This window comes from Misgurnus anguillicaudatus, chromosome 10 (genome assembly GCF_027580225.2).
Source record: "Misgurnus anguillicaudatus chromosome 10, ASM2758022v2, whole genome shotgun sequence".
Classification (NCBI taxonomy): Eukaryota; Metazoa; Chordata; class Actinopteri; order Cypriniformes; family Cobitidae; genus Misgurnus; species Misgurnus anguillicaudatus.
The window spans coordinates 14802149-14817066 of record NC_073346.2 but is presented as its reverse complement, the minus strand read 5'-3'; the positions used below and the strand labels follow the sequence as shown (position 1 = coordinate 14817066).

The window sequence follows — 14918 nt, the reverse complement described above, 5'->3', positions numbered from 1 at the left end:
TTTCAGACGCAGCCAATGTCACAAGATTGTTGGTTCAACTTAAAAAAGTAAGTTACCTGGTTGCCTGAGTTAATTTAATTTAAAAATAATAATAAACTTAATAAGTTGTGTAAAATTGTTGTGTCAACTAATATTTTTTTGTTGAATTAACTCAAAATTGTAAGATAACCAGGTAGCTTACTTTTTTCAGTTAACCACATTTTTTTACAGTGAACCTGAGTTCAGATTTGCCACGTCTGATCAAAAGTCAATATTATGCATTTTACATTCATTTTAATTTTAAATCCTCATATTGCATTTAACTATATCTTATTTGTTTCTATTTTATTTCTCCTAAGCAATTTTAAGAGAAACATCTGAGACTTAATTATACTTAGTTAATACTTTAATGAAATACAACTCCATCAGAGTCATCTATCAGATCTGCTGAGCTAAAGAGAAACCACTGAGCAATAACCTTTTCCTCTGGGGGCGTCTAAGCAGATGGATGTCAGCACAATGCTAAAGACAACTGTCGTATTGTACGTGAACAATTTACAGAGAACAAACCTAAATATGATATACATTATTGATAAATCACTCAATATCAGCTGGGACAATATCTGATCATTCATTTATATTGATTCAAACCTGGAGATATGGTTTTTGGACCACCATGAGTGTGAATAAATTAACAGACAGCATTTCCTTAAGGACGCATTCTCTTAGATTCCTGGACCTCATTCTTTTATAAAAGCTGATTTTTCCTACCTGGAAATATAAGAGTGTCACCCTGCAGTACTACAGCAGATCTGCCCTATTCCAGGACCTGGTCCATGGCCTGAGCCCATAATTGGACTGGTCTGTCTTCAGCAGGTGCATGGCACTCTCATTTGAATATCAACCATATCCACATGCTGGCGGCCATGACAGCTTCATTACCGCCATGTGTGAAAGTGACGGGAGGGGTAATGCATACGGTACACTCACTCACGCCCATGGTGCATTTACACACACACAATCTCTCTCTCTTTCTTTTTCTCTCTCTCACACACACATAACAGACAGCTCGGCAAACCCTGTGCGGTTTAATAAGACAGCTTCTGCTGTGTGTCCTCTCCACCCCAATTTGGTGTGCACCCCGCTGCCCTCCCTGGTCTATGCTGAGTAGAGAAGGTCCAAAGGTGACTTTACCTGTCAGTCATGCAGTCGGGAGCCCTTTGTTTCCACGATTATGAATTTATAATGAATATCACCCTCACCTCAGGACGACACAGTAATCTAATTAATGTAGCGAATGTGTCAGGCGTGTTCAAGCTAACGGCGTATGACATTAGCATAGCATAGCTTCTATTACAAGCAGTCTTTACAGATACGGTACAGGTTTAGAGTTCATGACGAAGTGCTTTTTCCAAAATGAACTAATTGCAGTACACACTCTGACCTTAATAAAATTTACTGTGAAGTTAATTGGTCAAATTTGTCATTTTTTAAATATTTCACCTGACTCAAAGCGACAGTTCACCTAAAAAGTTGAAAGTTGAGTCTGATCTTACAGGAATTTGTAACTATTTCACAAGATCTGATGCTTCGAAATCCAGCATGATCTAAAAAAAAAATTTAATTTATTCATGTCCATGGAACGAATTTCTATAAATATTTCTTCTCTCCGTGGCACAACTTTCTTTTTTGTGTCATTTTATGTATTGTTTTCCCCTTTCTTTCTTTTTTTAAAATCATTGTCGCTTGGTGTTGGGGTTAGATTTGGGGTTTGGATGTACTTTTATGTATTGGTTTTTCCGCTTTTAAAGCAACACTAAAGAGTTTTTGCTCTTTGCTCCCCCTACAGGTTGGAAGCGGAATTGTCCATTACTGTCGTAAATAATTTAGCCTACTGCAGCAAAGCTGGCTCTGATTGGATTGTAGGTCTGCCGTAAAGCAAGTTTTTGTAGTTTTCACTCCAACTACAGGACCGCGACCTGACGGTTGGAAACTTCTTTAGTGCGGTTTTGGCCGATAGAGGGCTGCAAAGTAGGCTTGTTGCGATCGTCGGTGAAACGGTGATTACCGGTGCTTCAGCCTCTCACCGGTTAGATCACTGCCCACCGCGACACCGTATTTCACCGTCGTTTTGATATTTTCTTGTAATTAAATCATTTAGTTTCGTTAGAGAGAGCAAACACTTACAACTGAATGTGTCTTCTGCCTGAATTCAGCAGAGCTGAACGCGCGTCATCACAGAGCAGCGGCTGCGGGTGTCAGATTTCATTTATTCCTATCAGACTGCGTCGAGCAGACGATGGCAGAAGCCACGTGCTTTCTCATTTTTTGTTATAATATACATATTTGATGTTTAATATAAGCGAGATCTTTTGTTTTTGTGTTTTTCATTAAGAATAATAATAAACCCATCATTCAAGCAGCGCTTTCTGGAGGAATAGCCGGTTGCTCTGCTTGGGACTGGCGGGTTTCTGTCAGAAGTACCTGCGCACATTGACTCAAGCACTTAAACCAGCTGTTGCACTCGCTTTGCACGCAAATTCATACGCGATTTAACGCAGTGTACGCAAGCACTGGATTTAAACAACAGTTGCATCTAATTCAAAGTGAAAGTAAAATGTGCACGTCTGTATGTGCATTTATAAGCCCCTCCCACCCGGTGAAACCGGTATCACTGGGTTTGTCACGCGCTGATTAACTGGTGGGAACATTCTGTCACCGCAACCACCCTACTGCGAAGAGAATGTAAAAGTGCCGTTCACCCTGTTTCAAGTGGATGAATGACTGAAACTTTTTTGGAAATGTTATTTTAAGGTAAAAAAAACTCTTTAATGTTGCTTTAAAACTATACTCGCCTGGAGTTGGGGTTAGAGTTGGGGTTTGGATGTCTAAAAATGTAACAGAAATTGATTCTTACGCCAACCCCAAGCGACAATGTTAAAGCAACACTAAAGAGGTTTTTTTACCTTAAAATAACATTTCCAAAAAAGTTTCAGCCGTTCATCCACTCGAAAAAGGGTGAAAGGCACTTTCACATTCGCTTTGCAGCCCTCTATCGGCCAAAACCGCACTAAAGAAGTTTCCAACCGTCGGGTCGCAGTCCTGTAGTTCGAGTGAAAACTACAAAAACTTGCTTTGCGGCAGACCTACAATCCAATCAGAGCCAGCTTTGCTGCAGTATTTACGACAGTGGTAATTGAAAATTCCGCTTTCAACCTGTAGGGGGAGCAAAGAGCAAAAACTCTTTTGTGTTGCTTTAAGAAAAAACAATGAGAAAACAATACATAAAATGAAACGAAAAGAAAGTCGTGCGAGTGTCACGAAAAAGACATTCGTGCTCAAGGCACGAAAAAAAACTGCATTTCGTGCCATGGACACGAATAAATTGATCAAATTTTGCGTGACTATAACACGACTTTCCTTGAGATCAGTAAATCATACGACATGAATAAGAAAGCAATAACGAAGCTCCACCCCTAAACCAACATCACTGGGGTGAAAGAAAGCAAATTGTACATAAACGTATAGCTAAATGAAATCATATCTCATAAAATAGTATGCTATGAGGTCGTGATCCTTCCACTTTCAAGTCTCCATTTAGCCTACTTTGTATGATTTGTAATAGCGTCCTTGTGCCAGTACGACTCACAGCTGAAGGAACTCAACGGAAAAACAGATGCTTCCGGTGTTACGGTATAATTCAAATGTCACCTTTCAGTTGTTCTGACTGTCCCGCTGAATAAATAATACACCTCATGAAGATGTCACAGCAAGGGCCAAGCGCGTCATCTTGGTATGTGGACGAAATGACAGCAGGCTGACATTAACCAACACAGGAGCCTGCGCTGGGACTCTGCCTGTCAACGCGATATTGCCCCCACACAGCCGTTAGAGAGGCTTGTCTAGGTGATGCAGGCACACCTCCGCTCTCTTTTAGTGGTGTTTGTGCATGCAGTGGGAGTCTCGGGCCCAGGGCTGCCAGCGGTGCGGAGCCTATTAAGACAGTTTCCGTCGGTACAGAGACAGCAGCAGCTGGCCGACAGGGAGCTTAGGGGAGTCATGGCGAGTGACGTTTGAGGCAAGCGATTAGAGGAACATTTCTACAGGTTGGGCAAATCTGAACACAGCCGAGTGTTTGCCTGGAGCGTGAGAGGTATCCTGCTTCAGTCAGGTGTGTGACTCTTCCACAATAGAAAAAAATATAATGGAAGTGAATGGGGCTCACGAGCATTCCTTTATTTTACGCATTTTTTAATACAGTATTTGTATCAGCATGAAAATTGGAAACAAATATAAAAAAATTATAAAACAAATAAAAACAGACAGCATGTATACGATAGTCTATGTACAGCATAGCAAAACATATTACATTATTAAAAGCATACATTATTACTATGAAAGGTATATAGCATCCAAGGTCTGTGTGTATGAATGATTTACAGTAAAAAGCAAAAAAAAAAACTTGCATTCAGGACTTTTATTGAAACGGGTTTTACAGTTGAGAGCAGTCAATGGTCAGTGGCGCCATCTGCCGGTCAGAGATATGTAGGACCTCACACGTAATTGTTGAATATTTATTAGAAGGCTCAATTTGTATGGCATCCAGACAATGATCTTTTATGGCTAAGTATAGCTATAAAATTGTTTGAGTAGAGATTATTATTTGGATTTAGCTCTCGGAGGCCGGGTTTAAATCACGCAACATCCCAATGCCCTGTATTTGCTTGTTAGGGTGGGGTTATTGCGTTTAAGGGACTTCACACGCGAGCGTAAATTTCCTCTCATAAAGCTCTCAACGCACATCTGTAGTTTTAACAGCAAACCATCTTCCACAGAGGCCACGTTATGTTTTTACATTCATTTGATTCTCGAGCATGACATTAATGTTTACAATGTTTTTTAATATAATTTAACATTTAATTACATTCTCTTTTTCTATGCAGATTTATCATAAAAAGAACATAGGTGCATGATGAAATATGGATTTAGTAACAATTTCATTGTCTCTTGTCACCCAGCATTGCCTTTTTGAATTTGAAAGCCTGCTCACGTTGGCTCCATATTTATTTACACATGCAAGTCAATCACTCGGATTCATAGTGCATGTCTTCATCCTCCAGATCCTCCTCTAATTCAGAATCAAAGCGTTTGTTTCCAGAGCCGAAACTGTGGATGGCATCAGAGACGGTGTAGCGGCTCCTGCCCTCGGCACAGGCCTCAATCTTTTTGATACTCAGTTGGGACTGTAGAAACAAATGCAGGCAACTATCTGACAGAAGCACCGGGTTGTGAACGACCCTGGAGGATAGAAACATATAACCAATGGTAACTGAAACTAAAATTACATTTTTTACAACCTATTTATTCAGCAAAATAGCCGTCTCGAAGCATGTTTCAGTTCTTAAGGGACACTTACGCTTCTAGAAATTTCCTCAGCCCCTCCATACGGGTGCCGATTTGCCTGGCACTGTTGAGACTGAAGAAGGGGTTTTTTGGAGGAAGTTTGGGTAGATGCGTTCTGCAATTAATAGAAATGGTTATGAAAATGTGAAACCAGGCATATTTTTGTACACTCTATGAAATGCTGGGATTTTTCAACCTATTGCAACTCAGCAAGTTTTAAAGTGTAGCAATGTGTGACTGTATCTTTCACATGCAACTTTCGTTATGACTACACGGTCTGCATGCTATTGCAGTCTATATGTGATTTATTTGTGTTATTGAGATTAATATTACAGAATATTAATGGTAACACTTTACAATAAGATTTCATTTACATGAATTAAAGCATCATCATGACATTACAGCACTTATTAATCTTTATTCATGTTTATGCAAATACAATTGTTAATTTATATTTATGAGCATGAATAAAAATTAATAAAAGCTTTAATATAATTTTAGATGATGACATAGTTTTCATTTTTGGGTGAACTATCCCTTTAACATTAGGCAGATAGATAGATTTCATTTAGGTTTAAAAGATCCTGCAGTTTTTCTGCTATTGCTCAAGTGGAAGGGGAGTTTACCCTAAAAACTTGAAACATCAGTTTACATTTTTGTACAGTTTTTAATACTATATACACATTTCCTGTATTTTCTGGATGTATTCTATTAAATAGACTGAAAAAAAATTATATATCACTATAAAATTGAAAAAACAACAAATATAATTCTATAGATAGATAGATAGGATGCAATGGAATCATACATGAGCAAGGCATTTTCCTGAAGCTTTTTTCGTAGCCACACAAATTCGCTGAATCTCCGCCGCACACAAGAACTCTTCTTAGTGAAAGCCAAACTGTTTGTCTGTGTAAAAACAAAGGAGAGAATTATTATTTATCTTATTAACCTGACAACTTTGTGTAATTCATGAGAAAACTTACATTTATGCAGATTTCATAATCCATGTATGCATGCCAGAAATCCTCCTTCTGGATGCGAGGATCCCTCACCCACACGCCAGTAAATTCCTGCATAGGACCAAGAACCATGGAGAAAAGTTTACACGCACCACCACAGTCACAAGCTTACTGATGTGTGTCAGAACACAAAGTCAGTATAAAGATTAAAAAGGGGAAGGATAAAAAGGGAAGTGTTTTTATGAGACACTGGTGTTGTTGAACAACTGGGGCTGATTCATTGTGACATTAGACTGGGAAAAAACACAAATGTACATTGTGTGTCCCTGACTGACAGCGGTGGTTCATTTTTACCAGAGACAACATCATAAAAAATAAGAAACTGTTGGAAAAGACAAGCTTTACTACAGGTTAAAATACAGGTGCTCGACTGTGATGCAAGAACCATTTCTTTAATACATTTTAATAGTTTGATTAAACTTTTTCTACTGCAAAGGAACTGAAAGGTGTTTACGTTTCTATATGCAACCATTCAGCCAAAATGGCATCATAAAGCACCTTTATTTTTAAGAGCGTATTACTTACATATTCATGCACCAAATAAGTGCTGTCAATTGATCAGTATTGATATTTGAATTGGAAATACAATACAAATTGGTTTGCTTTTTAGTTTTATAATATAATGAAAATCTAACAGCACATATTGCGATTTTCCAAAAGCCTGTTTATGACCAACTGTACATTACTGTTGTATGTTTAATTTTACAGTACAAGAATGATCACAACATTTCAGAGGTAATTCACGTTTATTCAAAGCACCTATATAGATAGCTCCCTTAGGTTTAAATGTTAACAGTGATCTTTACAGTCAACAGGAATACAGAAACAAGACGACAAATGGATGAAATATACTGCTGTGAATGTGACAGTAACCGGCATACAAATGCGTCACCATGTTCACAAAATGTGATTGTACAGGCTACATACTAGTATGATATAGTGCAAATCTACACATTTATATCCGCATGAGCTATGCCCTTATAGATCACAGTACAGTATAAGTAAGTAACCAGGGGTTAATAATACAGTTAGTACTGTAGTGTCCCACGTGAAGCCTCATCTGTTACAGCATGTCCTTACAAATAGGACAAAAAGTTGTACATCACACAACGAACCTAATTCTCTACAATAGTCGATTAATAAACCACTTATCCACAATGCTATTTTCATCACACAGGTTTGTACAAGTACTGCACTACTCAAGTCACATTTCTAAAGGTTCAGTGTGTTGGGAAGAGACTATGAAGAGACTACTTCACAGACTATGAATATATGGTACGTTTGCCACAGTGTTTGCGGTTTTGACCGCGTTTAAAGCTGCCAGGAGGTACGGTATTATCCACCGCTCCGTATTTCTCTCTCTCTCACGGCTCCTCTTCTGCGTGCCAGGCCAGCTTGTCCTCATAAAAGCCGATTACCATCTGGGGCCACCTTTTACTGGCCTCCCTGGCCGACAGTAAAGCCACCTCATCTGTGTTTTTCCTGAGAGGATATAAAGAAATAATCATCAAGTATTAATGGACAAATAAAACAAATGAAAAGTAACAGAAACACATAAACGTATATGGTGTAAAGGATTATAAACTGCTTTATAAACTCTACAGACCGCCATTGTGTGGTGAGGGCGCGTTTGACCTCTTTTTTAACTCTTGTTTTGTGTATCAAAGAAAGATGACATGAAATGAACTCCTCTAGTGGAATACAGCCCAATATATATTACCCGCTGCCCAAGTATGAGTATTTGAAAAAAATAAAAAAATATACAGTACTGTGCAAAAGTCTTAAGCCACCATGCCAGACCTAGATTTGATGTTTATAGAATACATTCAGAAAATACAGGAAATGTGTATGTAGTATTAAAAACTGTATAAAAATATAAGCTGAAGTGTCAAGTTTTTAGGGTAAACTACCCTTCCACTTGAGCAATAGCAGGAAACTGTAGGATCTCTTAAACCTAAATAAAATTAAATTCTAATTTCTAATTTTAAAGAAATTAGTCTTTTTATTTCATTCTGCTCAAAAAATCTCAAGATGTGTTTACAGGGTTCCCACACCTTCGTTAACTTCAAATTCAAGGACCTTTCAAGGACTTTCCAGAGCCAATACGCTCAAATTCAAGGACAAAATGTGGGGACACATTTCAAGTGAGAGCAAGGTTACATCATGTAACCTTTTAAGATACGTTGATACTGTTCCCTTTCGAGGGAACTGGTGCTGCGTCACTGCGGTGACACTTTGGGGACGCCTCCAGGGGTAAGTGTGCCTCTGTGTACATCAAATTCAACCAATGAGAGGCTTAACCAAGACAGGGTGACGTGGGAGTCAGGAAGTATATTGCTATCTGAAATATTGCCAAAGACGCGTTACAGGGACGCAGGAAGTATGGAAAGGGAGACACAGCGTCTCGTTCCCTTATCAGGGAACAACAGTTACATACGTAACCCGAGACATTTTCATGTGTCAAACACAACTATGCAAAAAAATATTTTGGTATGAATCAACATTCACATACAGAAGATATAAGCATTTAAAGCGAACAGTTCAGCACGTGTGCTTAAAAAGTCTAGAAATTTTATGATTATCCAGAAAACTTCTTGCATAAAATAGATTCAATCACGTTCAATGACCTGTATCTATGTATGTATATTTTCAAAAACTTCCCAGGTCCTTGAAACTTTCCCTCCAGATTCACAAACTTTGGAGGATTTCAAGGACTCGTGGGAACCCTGTGTTTAGTGCCAAGAGAGGTCACACTAGACACCGACGACGCCTAAAGACGACATTTAGTCCTGAAATTTTTCTATTTTGTACACATTTCCTGTATTTTCTGTTAATAAAATAGATTGAAAAATGAATATGGAATTCTAAAACAAGTCTGGTGGTTGCCTAAGACTTTTGCACAGTACTGTATGACTAAATTCTAATTATATTGCATTGTAGAAATATTACCACTTAATGAGGAACATGAGCTCTCCCTGTCGGTCTGTGGATCCGATAATGCAGTCTGGTTCTGGGTTGCTGGATTGACCTGCAGGGATCTCAGAGCTGTGATCATCAGCCTCCTCATTACCTCTCTCAATGGGCTCCATCTGAGACCGCTGGTGAGCCTACATGTCCCAGACAGAAAAATTGAACATCATAAAGCCTGACAAGTGGGATAGATTATATATACTGTATCAAAGAGCAATAAACATTTAAGTTTTGTAAATGGACTGCTATACAATCAATCCACTGTAATTCATATTTGTTATTTATGTGTTTAAAAATTATTTTAATGCTTCTTTTCAAGGAAAACATTTTATAGAAAAGCTTTACATTTAAACAAAAGTTTTTTTTTTTTAAATAATGTTAAACAAATAGTAATTAAAGGCCTAGCATTGTCTGATCGATAAGTTATGTAATGCACACACACTCGTACACACTGCACATAAATTCGGTTGTCACTTCACTTTTTAGGGGGCATGTACACCCATGGGCGGAAATCCGGGGGGGGGGGGTGGTGGTGGTGTCGGGGGGGACAGGACCCCCCCTATCTGAGGGTTGGCCCCCCTAAAATATTCAAATATGTGTATTGAAAATAATTTAATGATTTATAATACTTAAAATAGTTGTGTAAGAAGTGACACAATACAAATGCAAACGGAGCAACAACAAAAAACGTTTTAAACATTTTGATTCCCCCTCCCTTGCCCCACAGTGGTTTGGTCCACTGCCCGCGCCCCTTTTACCTCACCACCGACACACAGTCCGGTGGTAGAGAAGTGTACGGAGCCGACGCGTTAATCAGCTATATACCTACAATACAACGTTTCCCATCACTTATCAGTTTATCCTCATATGTTTTAAAACTGAAGTATTTTGACATATGAACATGAACATATTTCGTTTTCTGAGAACAGAAGCAGATAAACGATCAAGAAAACATTTTATGCATTCATGCAGAGGTGAGGCAGAGGTGAAAAAGTAACAAATTACATTTACTCACCTTGCTGTAACTGAGTTTTTTTGTGTACTTTTACTTTGAGTAGTTTTTAAAATCTGTACTTTACTTTTACTTAAGTATGTTTAAAGTATTGTAGGCTACTTCGCTACATGTTAAATCATATCCGTTACTGAGTAGAAATAAATAAAAAAAGTAAGGTGATAAAGACGCGCCACGGTCGGATGATTGATTGATGGGCGGGGGAACGCGCAAAAAGAACCATGGAGAGGGACGAGACAGGCGCGGGCTAATGCAGACCCTCAATTCAATTCTTACGAAAGAAACCCCTGGCCATTGACGCAAAGGGATTGTTTCATTCAGGTAGGGTTCATGCTCTTGAGTACGGAGTTTGAGAATTGCCGACCGGGTTTTAACCGCTAATTTGCACGACGCGTTTTGAATACATGCGCATTATCTTCCAAGGTCTAACAGCTTCGCGTCAAGTCAAACAACTTAAGAACGTCCTCGAGAATGCGCAGATCATTAGACATTGCAGAGAGAGAGAGCGTGAGAGAGAGAGCGCGAGAGAGAGATTGAAAGACATCAGGTACAGGTCTGGGAGCTAGAATACAATAAACGTGTAAAGGATGTATGGTGTATAGCCATGGCACTCATCTCATTATATGCTCATTTATGTATGTAGTTTAATAACATAATGTATGTTACCAGCAATATATCAATTACAAAACTAGCTGCTGACCTCATATTATTTTTGCTTCAAAAGTGCATAACTCACCTGTAAAAATCATTAAATAATTCCATAAATGTTTCTTAGTTATAAAAAAGCTTTTTATTTTATTAACTTTTGTTATTGCACTTTAATTGTAGAGATGTTTACAATTAAAAACATAGTTTGAGATGTATATATCCTTCCTTTGTGATCTATACTAGAAACCTCTCCCCGCTGTAAAAAAGTAACTTTTACTTTAAACTTAAAATGACTTACTTTTTACTTGAGTAGATTTTTAGACCAGTAACTTTACTTTTACTTAAGTAAAATATTATTAAAGTAACTTTACTTTTACTTAAGTAGAATATTTTATTACTCTTTTCACCTCTGCATTCATGTGTATTAAAATTAAATTTGCGTCCGTTCATAGAGAAAGAGAAACGTTTTCTATCTGTACACATTTCCTTGCAAGTACAATTTTGCCTGTATTATTGGTGTCCCCTTCAAAAATTGTTCTTGAAAAAATTTATGTTTATTGTCCCCCCCAACATTTAGATGAAATTTCCGCCCCTGTGTACACCAAAGCATTTAAACGCGGCAAAAAAAAGACAAACAGACACTGACTGTAGTAGCTTGCCAGCTTTTTTCAGCGGAGCGATTTTGGTTGCTACGATACTTCTGCTTTGTTTATCAGTTGTTGAACGTTGCCCCTGTTGGTTGTTGTGATATTCATCTCGCCCTTTCTCCACTGTGATTGGAGGGCCAAGTGAGAAGTGACATTGACGAGCTGAGATTTTCACCAAAAGTTTCAACCCTCGGCACTCAGTGCAGACAAAACCCCCCAGCTGCTGGCATTTTTGAAAAGCGGCATCCTTCATTTGGAAACAACTGAACACATACGCCGACGTAAACGCTTTGGTGTACACGCTACCTTATGCTGCGTTTACACCAGCCGCGGTAAAGGCGTCAAGCGTGAGTGATTTCAATGTTAAGTCAATATAAAGCGTTTATGCGCGTCTGGAGGTCTCGCGGCGCGAATGAGGTGTTTAGCGTGGCACGGTAGACGCAAATTAAATGGGGTTGTCACTCCTGAAAGTTTGCAGTGTGTTCGGAGCATATTACAGATTTTACACTGTGTGCAGAATTATCAGGCAAGTGGTATTTTTGAGGATTACTTTTGTTATTTTACAAGTACAGTGCTCTTGGTCAGTCCAAAATGTTAAGAAACCCTCAAACCTGAACATTTAAGTAGTAAAAGTGAGGTTTTGCCTTTCTTAAGAGAGTAGTTAGATGTACACCATTATTAGGCTAATATTTTATGAGGTTTCTTGCGACCCTGTTGACTATTTGCAACAAACCATCTGATGGTTCTGTGATCATGCCCCAAAATCTTAGATATTTCAAGAGTGCTGAATCCCCTTTTCACTCAAAAAAGACTTTTTACAATTTTTGACTTTTTAAAGTCAGTTAAATCTTTTTTGGGCCCATTTTTCTTTAGGAAAACAATGTGCCTAATAATTATGCACACCTTGATATAGGGTGTTGGTTTATTTCGGCCACACCCTACCTCGTAACACAAACACATATCACCTGATATGCATTAAATCCAATCAGCATTTAAGTTTATACAGCTTTGAGTTGGAAAGTATGGACAAACTGAAGATATCGTCAAAATCATCACTTGCCTTATATTTCTGCACACAGTGTAAATTGTGGCTTAAACTTGGCTTTTGTGTACTATTCTACCCTATTTGTAAGTTGTTTTGGATAAAAGCATGTGCTAAATTAATTAATGCAAATGTGTGCCATCATGTGCTTTCGAAACAGTAGCACAGTTGATCCTGAGGAATTGACCAAGTTAACACACTATTAAAAATAACATGCATCTGAATAGTATACAATAAAGACTCCAACCGTATTAGCATCCATCTCAGTCAACTCTCGCTTGGGCTGGACGTCAAGGTCTGTAGACTGACACCCTTCTGGTTCCGACTCTCCCGTGACAGATAGATTTCTGAGAAACTCCTCGATCAATTCCGGACAGTCCAAGTTGTCTTCTGGCTCCCAGGTATTCTCTGCACTGAGAAAAGATTTTCATACACTGGAATGTATTCATAATATGCAAAACTAGCACACAGACAACATAAAAACTTTTGGGATGCTCACTCTGTAAATCCTTTCCACTTCAGATAGTATTCAACTCTTCCTTCGTATACTCTTCTGCGAATGATTTTTTCCACTGCAAACTCCTGAACAATCGTTGTCTCTTCTGCTTTCCTATTTTTCACATTCTGCTTTTTTCTCATGGTTTTCTGTGAAACATTTACCAAGATATTCTAAAACATATGATAATATAATTAGAAAATTTTCAAATTTATATTGTTTCATAACCAATCAGCCCCCATGTAAAAAAAGTACTGTAGTATAGTATTTACTAAACTGTAGAATCTATACTACAGTGTATAAACTATATAGGCCTACTACAATAAAATAATATAAATATAAACTATACTGCAGTTTATCAATTTAGTATAGTTAATACTAACTACCATTAGTATACATAAGTATAATAAATATTATAATATATTACAGTAGTAAACTATATTACAATACAATACTTGTGGGGACTTTCAAAATAACACATGCTAAAAACTATAAACGTTCAACATAAGATGTTTTAAAGACTTCTCCTCGAGATATAAGTGTGTTTGCTAGCTTGTTACTTTTCTCTGTGGTAAATAAAATTTATAAGGCAATGGTTCGCCTGTCATGAGAGAATGACAGTCCTTCGTAAAAGAGTAGCCGTGCTCTACTTTCTGGAGCGCTGCGCAGACCAACAGGCCTATGATATAAAAGTATCGCGATAGCCATTACATAGTTGTGATTTCGAATCGCTCTCGCGGTACTTTGATGTCATTAGTCAATCGGTCTGCGCAGTGCCGCATGAAGTTGAATACCTTAGCAACACAGCATCGTTGCAAACGGATGAATTACTTATAAGACGTATCAGTTCCCACTGCCAACTTTCTTTACTCACGAATAAAGCAGGCTAAGATTTTGAACGACTTTTATATGATATTGACGCTAAATTTGATAAATGCCAAGCCCACCTGCCGATGTCTCACGCGCAGTGCACGCGCTATTCTTTTATTCCCACTGCTGCTGCTGATTAATGATCAGATTCCTCACACAAGCATCCGCATACAAGATCACAGTGTAATTCGGCGACCTATTGCATCGGCTGCGATGTCGCCTTCAGAGTCGTGGCTTTACTGTTTTGTTTACATAACTTTTCGTGAATGAGACAAATTAAACATGGCCGATTGGGAGAAGAGGGAGGAAGTGGTTTCAAAGGAGGAGGTCAGTTCAGGAAAGCCGGGGGAGGAAATCCTTAAAGGCGCATCATGAGAGGAAGACCTGTCTGAAGTGTCTGCGCACATTGGGGTTTCTAAAAGCAGGTTTTATCGTTTAAAATCACAGTCTTTAGAATTACAGCTAGATTATAAGACAGATAATATTTATTGTCATTCATTTGCACTCACGGGGTGCAGTTACGGTTAATAATATCAGTTGTTTTTTTTATGCGACAGTACAAAAATGTTTGATTTTACTAAAAAACTTCTCAGCATCTTAGTTTTATAAGGATTCAAGAAAAGGAAAATACATTTTATGACGTCAGTGTAATATTGTTGATATCCACTGGAGGGCGCATGCGCCACTCAATATGAGGCTTCCAACATGATTTATACATACAATAAATATCACTGTCAAAAAGACAAAAAGCAGCCACGAAATAACGGAACAACAAAAACGATTTTGACTTTTGCGATGACATACCACTACAATATTTTAGTTAGTTGCA

At 38.2% G+C, this 14918-nt stretch overlaps 2 protein-coding genes across 3 annotated transcripts; both read right to left on the bottom strand.

Moving 5' to 3' along the window:
• Window positions 1-4859: 4859 nt before the first annotated feature.
• On the bottom strand, window positions 4860-6536 carry snx10b (sorting nexin 10b). The gene is made up of 4 exons (XM_055210756.2): window positions 6369-6536; window positions 6191-6291; window positions 5396-5497; window positions 4860-5277 (listed from the first exon to the last, which is right to left on the bottom strand). Exons 1-4 carry the CDS (start codon window positions 6474-6476, stop codon window positions 5064-5066), a joined length of 525 nt encoding a protein of 174 aa, XP_055066731.1. The 5' UTR covers window positions 6477-6536; the 3' UTR covers window positions 4860-5063.
• A 595-nt stretch (window positions 6537-7131) lies between these two features.
• cbx3b (chromobox homolog 3b) lies at window positions 7132-14379 on the bottom strand. 2 transcript variants are annotated; one of them, XM_055210754.2, is made up of 5 exons: window positions 14167-14379; window positions 13223-13392; window positions 12971-13136; window positions 9354-9511; window positions 7132-7886 (listed from the first exon to the last, which is right to left on the bottom strand). In XM_055210754.2, exons 2-5 carry the CDS (start codon window positions 13360-13362, stop codon window positions 7769-7771), a joined length of 582 nt encoding a protein of 193 aa, XP_055066729.1. In that variant the 5' UTR covers window positions 13363-13392; window positions 14167-14379; the 3' UTR covers window positions 7132-7768. The 2 variants fall into 2 exon arrangements, with proteins under 2 accessions (XP_055066729.1, XP_055066730.1); XM_055210755.2 differs by having other exon boundaries at window positions 13223-13368.
• Window positions 14380-14918: the final 539 nt, after the last annotated feature.

Coding starts and splice junctions, on each gene's coding strand:
- snx10b (XM_055210756.2), bottom strand. CDS start 6,476: ATGGTTCTTGGTCCTATGCAGGAATTTACTGGCGTGTGGGTGAGGGAT. Junction 5,498..6,190: donor CAGGAAAATGCCTTGCTCAT/GTATGATTCCAT, acceptor TATTAATTGCAG/AACGCATCTACCCAAACTTC. Junction 5,278..5,395: donor CTGAGGAAATTTCTAGAAGC/GTAAGTGTCCCT, acceptor TCTATCCTCCAG/GGTCGTTCACAACCCGGTGC.
- cbx3b (XM_055210754.2), bottom strand. CDS start 13,362: ATGAGAAAAAAGCAGAATGTGAAAAATAGGAAAGCAGAAGAGACAACG. Junction 9,512..12,970: donor CTGAGATGGATGCTAATACG/GTTGGAGTCTTT, acceptor TGGGACATGTAG/GCTCACCAGCGGTCTCAGAT. Junction 7,887..9,353: donor CTCATGTTCCTCATTAAGTG/GTAATATTTCTA, acceptor ATATCCTCTCAG/GAAAAACACAGATGAGGTGG.